General features: G+C 40.2%; 1 protein-coding gene across 2 annotated transcripts in view; it reads left to right on the top strand.

The window, feature by feature from the left end:
- atp2a2b (ATPase sarcoplasmic/endoplasmic reticulum Ca2+ transporting 2b) overlaps positions 1 to 18,233 on the top strand; it is a 24,697-nt gene extending 6,464 nt beyond the window's left edge. Inside the window, exons 6-24 of one of the 2 annotated variants that reach the window (XR_004020650.1) lie at positions 5,037 to 5,117; positions 5,973 to 6,058; positions 6,356 to 6,511; positions 6,639 to 6,780; positions 6,940 to 7,106; positions 12,133 to 12,221; positions 12,406 to 12,508; positions 12,618 to 12,749; positions 12,861 to 12,980; positions 13,112 to 13,330; positions 13,422 to 13,545; positions 13,685 to 13,896; positions 14,135 to 14,355; positions 14,450 to 14,652; positions 14,821 to 14,906; positions 14,998 to 15,131; positions 15,293 to 15,410; positions 15,589 to 17,680; positions 18,080 to 18,233. Coding sequence is in view for 1 of the 2 variants with exons in the window: in XM_030742019.1 (XP_030597879.1) it covers positions 5,037 to 5,117; positions 5,973 to 6,058; positions 6,356 to 6,511; positions 6,639 to 6,780; positions 6,940 to 7,106; positions 12,133 to 12,221; positions 12,406 to 12,508; positions 12,618 to 12,749; positions 12,861 to 12,980; positions 13,112 to 13,330; positions 13,422 to 13,545; positions 13,685 to 13,896; positions 14,135 to 14,355; positions 14,450 to 14,652; positions 14,821 to 14,906; positions 14,998 to 15,131; positions 15,293 to 15,410; positions 15,589 to 15,709; positions 18,080 to 18,093 (2,528 nt within the window). In the remaining variant the exon portion in view is untranslated. The remainder of the gene's footprint in view (positions 1 to 5,036; positions 5,118 to 5,972; positions 6,059 to 6,355; positions 6,512 to 6,638; positions 6,781 to 6,939; positions 7,107 to 12,132; positions 12,222 to 12,405; positions 12,509 to 12,617; positions 12,750 to 12,860; positions 12,981 to 13,111; positions 13,331 to 13,421; positions 13,546 to 13,684; positions 13,897 to 14,134; positions 14,356 to 14,449; positions 14,653 to 14,820; positions 14,907 to 14,997; positions 15,132 to 15,292; positions 15,411 to 15,588; positions 17,681 to 18,079) is intronic. The other variant, XM_030742019.1, reaches the window with a different exon arrangement.

The raw sequence follows: 18,233 nt of genomic DNA, 5'->3' as shown, positions 1-18,233 counted from the left end.
GACAGAGGTTTCTTGTAAACATGTATCCTTTTATTTTTGATCATGATATCAAGATATCAGCACTGACAATCATATTCAGCACTCAAAAATTTGCCTGGGCGATCATCGTGGTTTTTAGTAACACAATCTGCTCCACAGTTAAGGGAATATAATTTTTTTCACAATTAATCATAAAACTAAAACCTAACAGCTTCCAGGAAATAATAAATTAATTTTTAAAACGAGATGGAATTGTACGGCCACTTTCCAGTTCTTGCTTGTTGATTAACAAAGTGGTTGGCTCTATTGTGCTTCAGTCTGCCGAAGTTACAAGTGCATCAATCAAAACATAAAGAAATGGTTTACAGTGACAGTAAAACAGAGTGTAATGCCATGTTCAGAGTCCCATAGGTCATTCAGCATGTCTAATATTTTAGTGGCACAATCGATAAATCAAACAGCTCACTCTGCATGCTTTATCTATGCAGATAGATCTGTGAGATTTACGGTCTGTGGTAACAGAGTGTTTGCATAAATCTGGTCAAGAATTTGTTAGATGGGTCTTGAGTACTGACAATGGGTTGATTAAGAACTACTACAGTAACTTCTACTTTGCTAAAATTACATGTACAAATATTTCTGTAAGCAGCATTGGGGATGTCAACTAGTCAACCATTAAATTGTGTGTGAGCTGCAAAGTTCCCCACTGGACCAGGAGGCATATGGTTTATATCCTTCTAGCACATTTTATCTTTCACAATCTCAAATACTTTGTCAGAGCAATTGTTGTTAAGTGGTTAGTTGAAGTGTGTGCTGAGTGTATGAATTGCTCTAGTTGTGTGTCTGGCTTTGTACTGAGTCCAGTCCTTTCTTTGTATACACATTGAATCATTCTCGTTGCTGCTCTTTTCACTTTCATATAATCCATTCTGCCTTGCATAAATGCAGTTTCTAACTAAAAACCTTGTAACTCTTTTTTTTTCTGAGATGTTTTCTCCTCTGTTTGCTTGTGTGTCACTGTTCAGTGAGCTGTTTGTTTTACAGTATGAAGCAGATGTCATTGACCACAGCTGGCGTTTAAGTAACACACCTGCCAACTTTTGATCTGCTGTTCTAAATCTGAGCTACCAGGTTAATGGTAAACAATTTGGTTAATGCCAACCTAGTGCAATCACTGCTCTGTGAAAATATTTTTTAGAGGAAAGCAGTACGGTCACATTCTGATTTAAAAAAAAAAAAAATAAAAAAAAATAAATAAATAAATAAATTGTGCACTGTCTGTACAACAACTAAATCTGCACTGTCTGTGGAGTACACTCTGCTTGCTAGCTTATTTAGCTTAAATGAATTTTTGTCACAAAAAGCTGGTATTCACAGAATATTAAGGTGTTTTCACCTTGTTATATTAAACAAAAATCCTAACAGTCTCTGAGCATTTTTTTTTCTCTCTTTTCCCCTGTTTGGGTGAGAGGGAGGCTCAATAGCCGGCATGGTCTGGTTATAACTGCTGTTCCTGACAGGAGCGAGCTGTGACTGGACACTCATGCCTTTCTAAAACTAATATTAAACCAAAAATATTAAAATAAACAGATTCTGATATGTTCACATGCCAAACTGAAAGCATCAAACACAAAAATTGTCCGAACATCAAATGGCAGATGAGTTGATGTCCTGTTGAGCTGTGATATGCAAAATTTAGGCTAAACTTACTGACCAGCCATTTTATTAAAAAACGTATTAAAATAATATCAGCGTGGTCGTTTGGAGTCAACGCTGAGTGAAAAATGTAAACAAGAGTTTGCTGGTTGCGCTAACCTTTTATTTACGCAAAATTCAACTTTCATCTTTTTGTTAATGATTGATTTAAAAATGTGGGATGCAGGGCCTGAACTATTTTTAGCATTTGGGGCATGCCAGAAAACTTGATAACTACTGGTGCAGACAGAGATTAACCGCACTTATCTTGACGGAGATCATTTTTATTTTAAAACCCTTTTGAAATCAAAGTGTGTGTGGCCTCGCATGTGTGGCTTCAGTTGACTTATTCATACACTGTGTTTTCTAAACTGTTTGCTTGGTTTCATTAGAAATTCCGAGTTAATCTATTGGTTTTATTTGCTTTCTGCACTCAACTGAGTCAACAGTGCCAATTCTTTTTGTTTTTGGCTTTTCTTTTGGATGTGTGTGAGCCATCATCTCTGTTCTTTCTGACTTAGTTTTTATCACAGTCTTTGGGCAGTGGCCACCATTAATGGTTTCTAGCCCTGAGGAGGAGATGACAAGAGAGGATGTAACATGTAGAAAAGATACAGATTCAGTTTGAATAATTTCTGCTCCAGATAATTTCCTCTTATTTTCAGCAGTGCAGGGATGGCCTGTTCATTGCCCTAGGTATTTTTTTGTTGCTTGTCTGGCCACGAGAGAGGAAGAGGAATGAAGTAAGGAGCATAGAGAAGTTGAAGAAAGTACTGATCCATTGCTGCAACGCACTAATAATTATATGGATGGACAGTATTGTGTGTTTGTGTGTAGTACGGTTTTGTCTTGAGAGATTTCTTTCAAATTTTTAAGAGAAGTAGAAGAGTCTCTGGGGAGATGGATGAACTCATGAAAAGTCCCAGGAGGCTACAAGCCTACGTGCTAGCACATCAGAGGACCTTAGTCACTGGGAGAGAAAATATACAGCCCCTTAAGGCCATGTTTGAATAAGGTTGGAAAGTGGGAATACAGACCCTGAATAGTGTCTGAAAACAACTTCCGCCTTTAGAAACTGATGTAGTCTTATTGGTTAAGTGTAAGCTGCCCGACATTTGTCTCGTACTCTGGGGAGCAGATGATACAGATAAAATCCTTTTGTTCACAAGGGAAAGGAAGGGGTCCCTATCCCAGGGGATGTCCACTCTGGAAAAAAAAAAAGCCTCTATGTTGATACAGCTGCAGTTTTGGGTGACTGAAGCAATTTTTTGCAGATGATTGAAAAATATTTGCGTTAATTACTGTTAACAAAAGGAAACAAAAGGAGCCACTGTTAGCTGGAGTTTGTGCTTATCAATCTAATACTAACCAATGCATGCTTTGCTTTTGGAATTGTGACATGACCATAATTCCCAGACAAAGCAGGTTTGTGATGATAAACATGATATATATTTTTACTGGGTAATGCATTCAGTTATGGGTCTTATTGTTGAATAGGATTCATAATCTCTTCTCGCAGTCAAAGTATTCTCATTGTCTGTGAAAGTGGGTTAGTCTGCTTGCCGTGACCTTATTCCCAGTATGCACCAGTGGATTGAAAATAGGAGGTTTCACCATTACTCTGAGGTATGAGGCTTTCTAATTAGTGATTTATTTATTTTTAAACTGGGTCCTTAAAATTCCCAGTGACTACAGTTCCTTAATCCCTTTTTGTCCTACCCCGTGCTATTGTTGTTTATCTTAACTAGCTCCTGTCTGTTAAGGGTATCTAGTTTGCAGGCTGGCTTGCAGGTGATGATGACATGGTTTTTGACAGTGTGTGGTCAACTACAGAACCAAATTTGGTAGTACAGCTGGTGCAGTCCATGAGCATTACACTCGACTTGAACCCAGCATTAACACATGCTGCAGTAAAAACATTTTTTTATATGAACTGTGCACTGTAAACAGGATGTGAAACATTGTGATCGGCTTATATTAGTAACATAAAGTAGAATTTCCTCACTTGAGTCTCTGTGTTAATGGCAAAAGCTGTCACAAAATCACGAGAACTGTCTCAATGAATGAAATATGTGTACGCAAGGACATATCAACTGTTTCTTTTTCAGCTTATCTGACGTAAAGCGGGTTCTCCTTGCTTAAAAAAGAACTTTTTTAAAACTATCTCCCTCCCTCAAATCCAGCAGCATGTTTTCAACTGATCAAAATAGTTTTCCCATTTTTGGATGTGTGGTTTGCAGGACTCATCTAATCCCTCTTCCTATTCCTTTCCTCTCCTCCATCCTCTTTCTCTTCCACTCTACTCTGAAGGGCACCACAGGCCGAATGGTTGGTTTACACATCTGTCACCACTCTCCGCTATCCAGAGTGATCTCTAAAGACCTGGGTTATGTTTCCCTTTACCTTGTAGTTCATGTGATGTTTTACTGTATTTGGCACACAACAGGCTTCATCTGTTTATTTATTTTTAGAATTTTTATTTAAAAACAGCAATTTTTTATGGTATGGGGTTCCTTAACCATTTTTATCTTAAAAGTAAAGTTTGAAACATAATCGTAATAGGGCTTGAAAAAGATCATCACAGAAAAAAATTTAAATCCATCTCCCTTTTTTTTCTTCTTCTTTTTTACCTTTCAAAAGCTTAAACTTTAAATGAATGTATTTCTAGTTCCATCCCAAAATAAGGGTGGAGAAAAAACAAACAGAAAAATGATGTTTGAAAGCAGATGTTAATCTGCATGCTGGACGTGGTCTAACTTTAAGTACTTTATTTTTCTTCGATCAAACCACAAAACTGAAAGGTTCATTTCATCTGCACAGCTCAAACCCAACTGCATGAGAAATGATACAAAGTAATCCTTTTAAGCAGTGCTAATAAATGCCTGTGGCTTCAATGGTAATTGCTGGCTTTATACAGAGAAAACACTTGTTTGAAGTTTTAGTGTGTATTTACATTTACATGTTACTGGGGATCACTAAAGCCCCGTGTTAGTGGAAAGAATGAGCAGTGATCTACTTGCATTCTGTACATGAGATGAGTGGAACATTAATAGTTTTTTAATTCATGGCTCTCCTCTAACTCTCCAACTAGAGTTTGATTATTTTATTACTCCCAGAGAGAATGAGATGGAATAACACGGCAGCTGATTTTATTTCCAAGTGTTTGTTTGTGTGTGGCATTTATTTTTCTTTTGATGATTGAAATAGTCTAGTTCTGGGAATGTGTTTTTACATATTGGTTATGTTCGTGCCTCAGTACAGTATTGCATGAAATAATCACTCAACAGCCGTTGTCGGCGCCATTCGTAGATGCATTTAATTTTTTAAGGGGTGCTTAGTTCTCTCATCTTGTTTGTCCACAGTTGGTGATAAAGTGCCTGCAGACATCAGGCTGACTTCTATCAAGTCAACCACACTGAGGGTAGACCAATCAATTCTTACAGGTAAAGCCATTTCTGAGTTGTTTATCCATTTTTTTTTTTTAATTTAATTAATTAATTCATTTTTGGTATTTGTGAGCTCTCAGTATCATCCCTGTAAAACATAATTGTACATGTACATAGCATTGTCCTTTAAATGCTTCTGTATAGCTTCATTTATTATAGTTATGTATTTCTTTTTTCTTGGATTACTTTTTTTGGCTGCCTCTCTAATCTTTTGATCAACTCAGACATGTAACAACAAGAATAAGCACTTTGTCTCCTTTTTCTGCACATCTTCATTGCACTCAGTTATCATGGCTGCTCAGCCATGACAAAAATGACAAAAAGAAAAGAATGATGTGGATAAAAGGTAAATGGGTGATTCTGTGGGTGGATAAATTGAACAATGAGGTAGATGGCAAAGAATAGAAGGGGAGAATATTAAAGGATGGATAATGTACGAGAGAAGAGGTTTATGTGAATCTGATCCTTAAATCACTTGTCTTGCTCTGCTGCCTTAATTGGTAGCAAATTCCATGGGATATTTTAGTGTTTGAGCTATTTTCTCCTCTCTTTTTCTTCCCCATTCATGGCCATACCGCCTGTCAAATGCTCCCTGCCTTACGCTATCAGAAAATGTGCAGTCTTGCACACTTGATTACACAGAGACATACACACATCAGATGAAGGGTTTGAAAAGCAGTGGCATTGCAGTATTTGATAATTGCCAGGCTTGCTCAGTCAGCTGCAAAGCCTTGTCCACACATATCTGCCCAAAGTGTCAACCACCCATCACAAGTACCACTACATGCTCTGCTGTGTCGAAACTCGGCCTCTGCTTCCCATTCTCTTATCTTTTGTTTTGTCTTCCTGCAGGAGAGTCTGTGTCTGTGATCAAACACACAGACCCAGTGCCTGACCCGCGTGCTGTCAACCAGGACAAGAAGAACATGCTCTTTTCTGTGAGTGACTTACTAGCCCGTCTTAGGTGGTTCAGTGCCATTTTATTCAATCTAGCCCCCTTTCCGCCCCCTCTGTGAATTTGAGTACACCTATAAAGGCAACAATGTTCTGTTATCCTATTATGCTTCTTCACATTTCTTTTCCATTTTCCGTCTGATGGGTTTTGAAATTTGTTTAGAAAATTCATGATTTGTGGTGCAAGTAAAGTCAGTTCTGTGGATCTTTGGCCTGTGTAGTTAGATTGTTTTTCCCCTTTGTCTATAAGATGCTTAGTTTTTACTGCCCCACCCCAACAGGGTACCAACATTGCAGCTGGTAAGGCTGTCGGTGTGGTGGTGGCCACAGGTGGCAACACAGAGATTGGCAAAATCCGAGATGAGATGGCTACAACAGAACAGGAGCGTACGCCACTGCAGCAGAAGCTTGATGAGTTTGGGCAGCAGCTATCCAAGGTTATTTAAGTTATTGTGCAAAATATTAGGGCCAGCCTATTTTTTTTTAATATACAAATTTCTAATATTTCTATATTCCATTTGATATTAATTTGATCTTTAAATATAAACTAATGTATAATTTAAGGTTATTACACTGATCTGCATTGCTGTGTGGATCATCAATATTGGGCATTTCAACGATCCTGTTCATGGAGGTTCCTGGATCCGAGGTGCTGTCTATTACTTCAAGATTGCTGTGGCTCTAGCAGTAGCTGCAATTCCTGAGGGTAAGCTGGATGTTTGCAAATACAGCCATGTCCTTGATATGCCTGCTTCTCTAAGAAGCTTTATTAGGATATCCTAAAGTTGGGACTGTTTTTCAGTACTTTAAGATGCATTACTTAATAATCCCTTTCCACTGTGTCTCTGTTGCTACTGTTTTGTAGGTCTGCCCGCTGTCATCACTACCTGTCTGGCTTTAGGAACACGGCGCATGGCCAAGAAGAATGCCATTGTCCGCAGTTTGCCCTCTGTGGAGACCCTTGGCTGTACATCTGTCATCTGCTCTGACAAGACCGGCACACTTACAACCAATCAGATGTCTGTGTGCAGGGTAAGACAACACTGGGGAGTTATTTAAAGGGCATGGCAGAAGGAAGATCGGAAGTGCATTTTTAGTGGTTTCTTTTTGTGTCACACCAACATCTAGACAGAGAATTTGAGTTTGATTTTAGATTACTAAGCTCTTAAGTCCATGCTGAGGAATACTAGTTGAAATCCCTGGAGATTGGTGTGCCATATCAGTACCATGTGTCGCTTAGTCAGTGTTTGGCTCTGAACATCTTCCTTAAGCTTTTTTCAGCTTTACGGTTAGTGATTTATTGAGCAATAAAGCCTGCTCAGGCTGAATGGCTCACAATAATAAAATAATTAAGTTGTACACATTCATAGATAAATTGAGGTTCAGCATTAGAGGCATTTCTTTTTCTTTTTTTTTTCCATGCCTTATTCTCTCTCACTCTGTCCTCTTTGTAGCAAGTGGTGCATGAGGCGATGACAAGAGAGCGCCACCTCTTGTCAGCTGCTACTGTGAGTGCAGTCTAGAATGTCAGGGCCCAGCTTTTCAGCTCTCATTCCATCTGCAGCAGGTTTCTTTTAGTCTACCACTTTTTATTTTGCCCTGCGATGTCCAGCAGAGATCAGTTCCAGGTAGATGGCCTTGGTCCATCCGGCAGGCATATCTGAGCTATCTCCATGTTTCTGCACAGTTTCAGCAGTGGTCTCTAATGCACTTCTTTTTCAAAGCTCTTTGTTGGAGATTGTGTTTGACCAATATATTCCCAAGATCCTCCTGAGGCACTTTGTCTGAAACACTTTCAGCTTTCTCTCTATGACAGCGGTGGTTGTCCAGCATTCTGATGCATTCAAGAATACACTCAGAAAATAACTCCAAAAAAATTCTGATCTTCATGTGGATGCTGAGACTGGCTGATTTCCATGTTGGATTCAACATAGCAAAGGAATGGTTTGCCCTACTGATTCTGCTGGTGATTTCTTTGTCATTTTGCTGTCCAGGTAAACAAACTCTGTCATGTCCTCCAGTGTTTGCCTGACCTGTGTTTTTTCTTGTGTTGATCTTTAGCCCAGCGGTACCTGCAGTTTTGGCCAGGCACTCACACTGTGTTTCCACTGCCGAGGTGCCGGTGCTCGTGCCAGTGCTGGCTGATGTTGGTTTCAATGAACCAGCGAAACACTTAAGAACGGGCCTGTGTTTCCACCATGCTTTGTGAACTGATCCTTTACGTATGAGTGTGAGCGGGTCCTCTTCTGGACACGGAAGCCAAAGGGCGCAAACGTGGGAGAACATGCTCCCGTTTCTTGTGCTGCAAACATATTTTACTGTCCAAACAAAACTACTGCAGCATCTGTGTGCGGCACAAGGTAAACACAGACAGCGATTACGAGCAAGATGACAAGTATGCACTTTGTGTCCTTTTATCTGGGATATGAACTGATACAAAGCAGCAAATTCAGCCTTAGGGCCCAACCTAATTCACAGCCGTGAAACTCGCATCGTTTTTCTCATGTAATACACACTAGGGTTTAATATTTTTCCCGAAAATGACATGAATCAAATCCCGGGAAATGACGAGCCATTTCCCGGGAATCCCGGGAAAAAGTTTATTTATTTTTTTATTTTAATTAGGCCTTCTGTAGCCTGTGTCGGCCTTAACCTATTGTGATATTGTAGAGGTAGCTTTCCAGCTATGTCCTGTTATGCCCAGTAGGGGGCAACGTCGGCTTGATTAACGCAATAAAACCTACATCTGGACATTGGAGTGCTCGAGCTATGCGGTGTTGTATCGTTCCTCAACACTCCCTTAACAAATATAATTCGAATATTCCTCCATTGTACATGGAATTATACCAAGATATTTTACAACTGCTGGTGCAAAACAATACGGTTCATCTCCACAGCATTGATAAAGGCTGAAGCCTTAAACGGAGGCTGAACGTGCCTGAAATGAAGAGAAATGCTTTTCGCATTAAACGAACCCTTCTCTCAATATTTCCTTAAATTTAACATTCTGAAGTTTTCTTTTCTTTCTGAAAGTCAAATCGACGCGCGCGACTTTTTTCCCGGTTTCCCGTCTAACGTTTCCCGGGAAACGGGAAATGGTTCTGATCGCATTTCCCGGGAATCCCGGATCCCGGGATTAAACCCTAATACACACCATGCAGTGAAGTAGCAGAGTGGCAGAGTCGCGCCCTTCTGCCACTTTCGTCACACGTTCTTGGTTCCAGACCAGCTACCTTGCGGTGCCAGAGTTGAACCCATTTTTCGCCCGAGTGCATTAGGGGTGGAAAAAAAGCTGAACGGTTCAAATACTGGCACCGGCACCCGGTGGGTGGAAAAAGGGCCTCAGTCTTGTGCTGAATGTCTTGGTGTTTGCTCAGCAGTAGTGCTAGGTTTTCAGTCTAGGTCTTCCAGCGCTGTTGTCAGTCTACTGGATCCCTTCTTTTCTTCCTTCTGTGACTTTGTCGACTCCAGTTGACTGGTAGTGAGAAGAGTATTGGGGATAATATGCAACCCTGCCTCACTCCTGTCTTCATCCTAAAGGGTTCTGTTAGGCTATTGCTGTAAACAACCCTGCACTTAAAATTTTCATATAGTGCCTGAATGAAGTTAATGACTTTCTGAAGTATTCTCCAAAGGGAAGGTTGGTGCAGGCGGTCAAAGGCATTCTTAAAATTGATGTAAGCAACATACAAAGAGCCGTTCCACGTGTGTGTGTGTGTGTGTGTGTGTGTGTGTGTGTGTGTGTTCGTGTTCTAGGATTTCCCATAGACAAATACATATATATATTTTTCAGCTTTGATTTGTGTGATTTGATAGACTGTCCTCATGTCTTTCTGCTGGGCAGCCGTCTCTGCATCCTGTTAGTTTCTCAACATACCTGTCTCTTGTCTTTCTGGCCTAAAAATTTCACCTGCTTGTCCTTTTCTCTATTGTATCTGGAGCCTTTTCTTTCAGTCTAGGAGATTTTGCACTAAGGAGCTTCCCTCTGATCTCTCTTCTCTCCTCAGTGAGTTTCCGTGTAGTGCTGGATATCCACTCTGATTTATTTTTTCCCCTCTTTCTTGTAATCCAGCACTACTTCACCAGCTTCTTTCATGGCTGTGTTGAAAGTGTCAATATATGATGCTATCTCTTGCAGAATCTGATTGTGTTCTTCTGGACAATGTTGAACTTCTTATTTGCTCTCAGCTTTCCTACATCTAGATGGTGATTGGGAATTTTCCCAAACCTTGCTTCTTGTAGTTTCAGCTGAAGTTTTGCTAGGTCGTGATCACTGCTGATGTCAGTTTTTTTTTGCATCACCCTTGTAGTGATTGCCTCCGCTTACCATTGACTATAATGTGGTCAGTTTGGCTTTGTGTTGGTGATGTGAATTCTCTTGTGGGGAAACAAAGTGCTTTCAATAACAAGGTGATTGATAAATGACAATGGAGAGAGACTGATCTCTGCAAAGAAAACAAAGTCCATGTTGGCCCATAGTTCTCTCATGATTCTCATTGTTGATGGCCACTCAGACATTTTAAATCTCCCATCAGAATAAGTATGTCTTGTCTTGGGATTTACCTTAGCATGGCCTGCAGTTGGTCATAGAAAACGTCCTTGTCCTGCTCTTCCGCATTCTTGGTGTGTATGCCACTACAATGGAGAGTTTAGTCTATCTTGAATTTATCCTGACACATAGGAGTCTTGTTTATTGGCTTCCAATGTAGTATCCTGTTGGCTTTGTTTCCCCCCTGCTGATGAGTGCTGCTCCATCCTGATGATTATCATTCCTGCCTGACCAGATGATGACTTCTCCTGAGTTCAGTTTCAGACTCAGGTTGTAGTGGTTAATTTCTCTTACGGCCTGGGTCAGCTTGCCTATGTGATTAAGTGTGCATGCATTCCAGCTTTTGGCGTTAGATCTGCTATCAGGGTGGGGACATCATTTTGGCTTTGGTCTCCATCCTTTGTGAGTCCAGTTTCCTGTCGTGCATCCCTCCCAGTGCCAATTGAGGGTTTTTACCCTTATTAGTGCATGAATAACCTCATACTGTATTTGTTTACTGTCTATTGTAGTACAGCAAAATATGTATTCCTCCCTCCCTCCCTCTCCTTCCTCCCTCTCCTTCCATCTTTCTCAGTGCTCCCAGCCCCCACCCCTATTCAGGCAGCATGCTGATCAGTATGCAGTAGTTAGTCACTTGCAGCAAAACCAGTAGAGTTGCGTAACTGACCTTGTCTCTTTCTGCTGTCCCTGTGTATCTATCCCTTGCTCACCCCTCATAATTTTCTGCAAGCTACCTCTGCAGCATCCAAGATGCTTCTGTCCAACTAGGGCACTGCTAAAATCTGCTGCCATGAGTGATTGAAGGCTTCTGTTCACTTCATTGGCTTTTACTTGTTGTTGTGTTTTGTGTAGGACAGCCAGTGACGTCACTGCCTTTTGAAGTCTTTCTAGTGCCTCAGGATAGCGCAGCCATAATGCCAGCTCATCATTTTATTCAAATATTTCTATTTTCATGCACTGAGCAGCTCTTTTCTGCTTCTCTGTTGGGGTAAATTTGGAACAAATGTCTTATGTCTGAATGAATGCATATGAATGGCAATCTTAGGAAATCAAGTGTTATCTGTCCTTAAAATGTTTTTTTTTTTCCCCCTCACGTTAACCTTGCTCTTGGTTTCTGATATGTTTTAGAATAATAATTTTTATGCTTAAGTAATTTTTACAGATTGTAATTATTTGGTGGGACTTGATACAAAGGAATTTTTTTTGCCTAATTTGCTGGAAATGACATTTATTGAGCTGCTTTAGTGTCTGCTTTGGCTCAGCAGTTCATCATTACTGTTCTATGAACAAGAGATTGCTTTGATGTGGATTGTAGTCTGATGCCATCTGCTGGATGCAGTGTACATCAGCCTCTCAGCTTTCCCCTGACCATCTTTGCATAGATTATATTAAATTATTATATTCTCAGCTGTGCCAAAGGACATTTATCCACAGGTAACAAATGTTTAATGAGTGTCAAGCACCAACAGTTTTTTTTTTTTTTTTTTTTTTTTTTTTTTGTCCTTTCAGATGTTTATCATTGATCGGGCAGAAGCTGATCACTGTTCATTAAAGGAATTCACAGTTAGTGGCTCCACATATGCCCCAAATGGACAAGTGTGAGTATTCAGTCTTCTGTGCCTTTGTTGTAAGTTTAATTAATTTAGGGCAAAACCGAAACGTAGATGTATAATTTTCATTTTTGATAATTCTTCATTTTGTACAAACATCAGTTTCAACACGTGACCTTCATGTTCAACTCTGTTTTTTTTTTTTCCTCCTGCCTGTTTCTGATATGTTTAGGTTCCATGATGGAAAACCAGTCAAATGTTCCCAGTATGATGCTTTGGTGGAGCTGGCCTCTATTTGTGCTCTCTGTAATGATTCCTCACTGGATTACAATGAGGTTGGTAGTGTTACTGGTCCTTATTCCTTGAGCACCAAAGTGGCATCACCTTACATGTTTTGGGTGGCAATTTCCAGTGATTACTGACCTGATTTTTCTGTCTGTCCAGGCTAAAGGTGTGTACGAGAAAGTGGGTGAGGCCACAGAGACGGCTCTCACATGCCTGGTGGAGAAGATGAATGTGTTTGATACAGATCTTAAAGGCCTGTCCAAGGTTGAACGAGCCAACGCCTGCAATTCTGTATGTAATTCAATGGCTTAAGCCTGCATTTTCTATCCTTTTATATGCAGAGATTTACAGCTTTTTTTTCACTTTATTCTTATTCGTAATTGTGTTTGATTGCATATTTAGGTGATCAAGCAGTTGATGAAGAAAGAGTTTACCTTGGAATTTTCCAGAGATAGGAAATCTATGTCTGTGTACTGTACTCCTAACAAAGCACGCTCCTCAGTTGGAAAGATGTTTGTGAAGGTGAGAAATGCACACATTGAGCATTATTAAAAGATTTGAAGCACTGACATAGATGCCTTTTTATTAAGTTTTTTTCTTGCTTGGTGGTGGTTCATTTCCTTTCTCATTCATTGATTTGTTCCTGTTCATAGGGTGCTCCTGAGGGAGTGATTGACAGGTGCACACACATTCGTGTAGGCAGTAACAAGGTACCAATGAGTCCTGGAATCAAGGAAAAGCTAATGTCTGTAATCAGAGAATATGGAACAGGCAGGGACACCCTGCGCTGTCTGGCTCTGGCCACCCGAGATAACCCCCTGAACAAGGATGAACTGGTGTTAGATGACTCCTCTCGCTTTATTCAGTATGAGGTAAGAGTTGAAACAGATGGATAAGATCAGGTGATTGCCTTAAAGCATTTAGTTTCTTGGTTTCTTAATGTGTAATTTTCTTATCTTGTAGACTGATCTGACTTTTGTGGGATGTGTGGGCATGCTGGATCCTCCCAGGGCAGAGGTGGCGGCGTCTGTTAGGCTCTGCCGTCTCGCAGGCATCCGAGTAATTATGATCACTGGAGACAACAAGGGTATGTAACAGTCACATCTAAAAAATTAAAGTGGTACAAATCAGAACATTCTACTGCTGGATAGATTTAAAAAAACAAACAAACAAAAAAATCCCCAAATCCTGAAACAATAAATACTGTGCTCTCATGTATATTCCAGGGACAGCTGTTGCGATCTGCAGACGCATTGGTATTTTTGGAGAAGACGACGATGTTTCCAGCATGGCTTTCACTGGCCGAGAGTTTGATGATCTGTCACCTGCACAGCAGAGGGACGCTGTGGTCAAGGCTCGCTGCTTTGCACGTGTTGAGCCTTCTCATAAATCCAAGATTGTTGAGTATTTGCAGTCCTATGATGAGATCACAGCTATGGTAAGAGAACAAGATGCGCTTTTCAGTCATGTATAAAATCATCTAAAACAAATCCTTCCATTTTCTTTTATAGATTAGTAATGTTTGATATACCATTCAACTTTGTCACAGTTTTAAGTTATTTATCCTCTTTCACTTTTCAGGTTAAAGAAAAAGGAGAGTTTGGATAAATTGTTTGTTTATTTTAGACTGTGAAACACTGAATATTTTCCTGTTCTGTTTGTCATTCTCACCTCAGACTGGTGATGGCGTAAATGACGCCCCCGCTCTTAAGAAGGCTGAGATTGGCATCGCCATGGGCTCAGGCACAGCTGTAGCCAAGACCGCCTCTGAGATGGTTCTGGCTGATGACAACTTTGCCACCATTGTTGCTGCAGTTGAGGAAGGAAGAGCCATTTATAACAACATGAAGCAGTTCATCAGATACCTCATCTCTTCAAATGTGGGCGAGGTTGTTTGGTGAGGATGATTTGCTTTTACAAACACGTTTCATTCCTCTGAATTTTATTTATTTTTTTGCCTAATCATTTAATCATGTCTCTTTTGTGAACAGCATCTTTCTAACTGCAGCTGTGGGGTTCCCCGAAGCTCTCATTCCCGTTCAGCTGCTCTGGGTCAACCTGGTGACTGACGGTTTGCCTGCCACAGCTCTAGGCTTCAACCCACCAGACTTGGACATCATGAATAAGCCTCCGCGCAATGCTCGTGAGCCCCTCATCTCTGGATGGCTTTTCTTCAGATACCTCGCCATTGGATGTAAGTAGTGAAAGTCAAAGGCAGAGTGGGTATATATGTTGTATGCAATGATGTATACAGCAAATAAGATGACTGCTGTTGCTCCTGTAGGTGTATCCAGGTTGTAATTACTGTGCCATGAGGCTCTGTGACATATGAATTTTTTTTTTTTTTTTAATGTATCACAAGGTTATGTTGGTGCTGCAACTGTTGGTGCTGCTGCCTGGTGGTTTGTTGCTGCTGAGGATGGACCAAGGATCACCTTTTACCAACTGGTAGAGCTTAACAACCTCTGTCATGCTAATTCAGTGCACTTTAACAAATTAAATTCTTCTGCTGATCTTTCTTTCTGTCTCTGTCCTCTAGAGCCATTTTTTGCAGTGTGCTCCAGAAAATCCAGACTACCAGAATATAGACTGTAAGGTGTTTGAGTCTCCTTACCCGATGACCATGGCCCTGTCTGTGCTGGTCACAATTGAGATGTGCAATGCCCTTAACAGGTTAGGCAAACTTGTCAGTTGTTAATTTCCTCTTTTGCATTCACTCTCAAACCTTATGTGGGGAAATAAAGATGCATGACAGTGTTTCCGAGTTTTTCTTCTTAAGTCAGTGAGTGACGTTTTTTTAACAAACATCACCATTTGTCTGTGTTGTTTCTCAGTGTGTCAGAGAACCAGTCCCTGCTGCGGATGCCTCCCTGGGAGAACGTGTGGCTGCTGGGAGCCATCTGCCTCTCCATGTCCCTTCACTTCCTCATCCTCTATGTGGAACCTCTTCCAGTGAGCTTTTTTCTTTTTTTCATTTTGATATAAAGAATGTTGTCCTATTAATTGGAAGTGGCGCACCATGAACATTGTTGTGCTGGCATATTTTCATATTCTGGTTAAAGTGCTCATTGTTGAAAATTGGGATGTTTGCCATGACTGAACAGCAGTTTCTTATGTACTTCTGTAACAGATCATCTTCCAGATCACACCTCTGAATCTGACCCAGTGGCTAATGGTGCTCAAGATCTCATTACCTGTCATTCTATTGGACGAACTGCTCAAGTTTGCTGCCAGGAACTACCTGGAGCCGGGTAAAGACCTGGAGAAACCTGCCAGCTCCAAAGGCTGCTCCCTGTCTGCATGTATGGAGGGCATCTCCTGGCCCTTCGTGGCCATTTCCCTCCCCTTGGTCCTCTGGATCTACAGCTGCGACACTAACATGGCCGACATGTTCTGGTCCTGACTGACTTGAGCACAACCTCGACTTTTCCATTCCCCACCCACTGCCATCACTTCCCTCTTTCCTCTCCTATTCTCTCTCTGCCTTCCGTAATGTGCGTAGCTAGCGTGTGTGTATGTGTGTGCATTTGTAGAGATTGTGTGTGTGCCTCTGCGTGCCGCCATGTGCGTAAGAGAAGGACCAACTTTGACACAACAAATAATATAAAATGTTAACACTGAGAAGTTGCCTGTTTTGAGCTGGTATAGGGTTTATGAATGGGTGAGGCTTTAAATGTGAGTGTTAGAACACCATCACTCCCATAGCTGTGGACTTATGTTGCTGGTGTAAAAGAAAATATACTGTTGCCAGTTGTTTTTGTTTTTTGTTTTTTTTTTTTTTTTTTTTTTTTTTGTTTGGTTTTTTCCATTTCAATATTGCCTTTATGGTTTATATATTTTTAATTATGTTGGGAATAACATGTCCTGTGCCACTACAGTAACATCAGCAAATTTGTTATGTTCAGCTTCCCTCTTGATGAAAAGGATAATTAGGATATCAGAAATAATTTGATCTGTACAGAGATTGAACACTATTTTATGCAACTTTTTTTATGGCTTTGTAAATTGTTTGACCAGCGTGGCTTAGACATACCGCCTTCATTTATTTTCTAATGTTTACCATTGTGTCTTCAGTATAAACTCAGAGAGGACGCGCTCCATGTGGCAGACAAGGATGGGGGGGAAGGTTTGGGACTCAGAGTGAAACATTTGAATGCTCAGCTTAAAAAAAAAAAATCAAAAACAAAAAATCCTTGATAAACAAAAGCCGCATGTCCTGTGACTAAGCATGAACTGTATGTGATTTCTCATTCTAATTTAATTGTGTATGTCCCCCGTGTTAGAGCGTAAATTAACTCCATGGATGTTTTGTTTTGTTTTTTTACTATAATGATTGAAAATAAGTCAGTTTTTCTGCACTGGGCAGAGCACAGCTACCTCAATATAAGATTTTCTTTTTTTCTTGCTCATCTCGAGATGCTTTTCCTCAACAGTCTAGCTAAAGCGTAACATCTGAGGTGTGCCCCTATTCGCTTGTGCAGAAAACAACGAACAAAATCTTTCCTCCCTCTAACATTTTTAAGGATATATTTTGTATTGATTTGTGACATTAACTTTATTTGTGTGTGTGCTTCTGAGACAGAACTGGGTGGGGATGCTGTAAGTTGACTACCATCTCCATGGCGTTTGATTCAAAGGAACCGTTATAATTAAAATTTTAAGAAAAAATACTAATACAGCAACTATTCCAATGAATGGACTTGGATTGCAAATAAAAACCGAAATGTTTTTTTTTTTTTTTTTTACTTTAAGAAAAAAAATACACTCATGAAACCCTTTGAATCAAGTGTTTTCTGTCTTTATTTAATACAATATAGACCCATGATATTCAATATTATTCATATTCATTGTTTTTGTATGTGCATATAATACTTGAATACAAATCATTTCAGACATAATGAATGCTTCAGTTTTCTTGGCACAACATAGCAGGCATGAGCTAGTCATGGCACAGAGAACCTAATCTTGTGTGTGTTTGACTCGTAGAGACTATTATTTAGGAGACTTAGTTTATATTTGGTATACTATACTTTGCAGTAGTGTGTACTTGTTGGATCAGAGCCTATTCAGTCAGCTACACTTAAGCATTCCCCATGTGAGAGAAGCCCATCATAAGCATGTGTTTTGAAGCCTGGGTTTGTTTGCACTGTGTGTTTGTGTTCCACTTAACAGCTGTGTGCTCTTTTCCCTCAATGCCTACCACTGGCCCCCCTGTCACTAGAGTGAGTATCCATTTGTCTTTCACACTCCAGATATGCTAAATTACTTAACAAGAGAAGACTCTTATAAAACAACAACAAAAAATGTGCTCATTGAAAGGGAGATCTTGTTTTTATGCTATTGAGAAGTTTAAGAGCCACTGATGGAATTCCTAAATGTATGTACTGTGTGCAAGGGAGTGATTATGGACTACCAGTATTTAGAGAAACAGAAGGAAACTTGTCCTTGGTCACATGACACTACTGTGAATGCCACTGAGTGCTGTTCTTTTCACCCCCTCTCACACTTGCTTACATTCACAAAATCTTCTCTTGTGGTAGAAAATGTACAATTTAAAAAAAATAAAGTCCCCCCTTTGAGTTTTTAAGACTGACAGTTTTCTTTTTTCCTTCCTTTTTTAGGTTGGCTCTCATAAACAGTTCATATGAGTGGCCTCTAAAGTTGCAGCCATCCTACCGTCCAGGAGTGTGCGCTCACTCTGTCTTCACACACACCTCAGACACCATGATGACCAGCAGTATGTACCCTTGTGCAGACACAAAAAAAAAAAAAAAA

Source organism: Archocentrus centrarchus, chromosome 12, assembly GCF_007364275.1.
Source record: "Archocentrus centrarchus isolate MPI-CPG fArcCen1 chromosome 12, fArcCen1, whole genome shotgun sequence".
NCBI lineage: Eukaryota > Metazoa > Chordata > Actinopteri > Cichliformes > Cichlidae > Archocentrus > Archocentrus centrarchus.
This window is presented reverse-complemented; position numbering and strand designations above follow the sequence as displayed.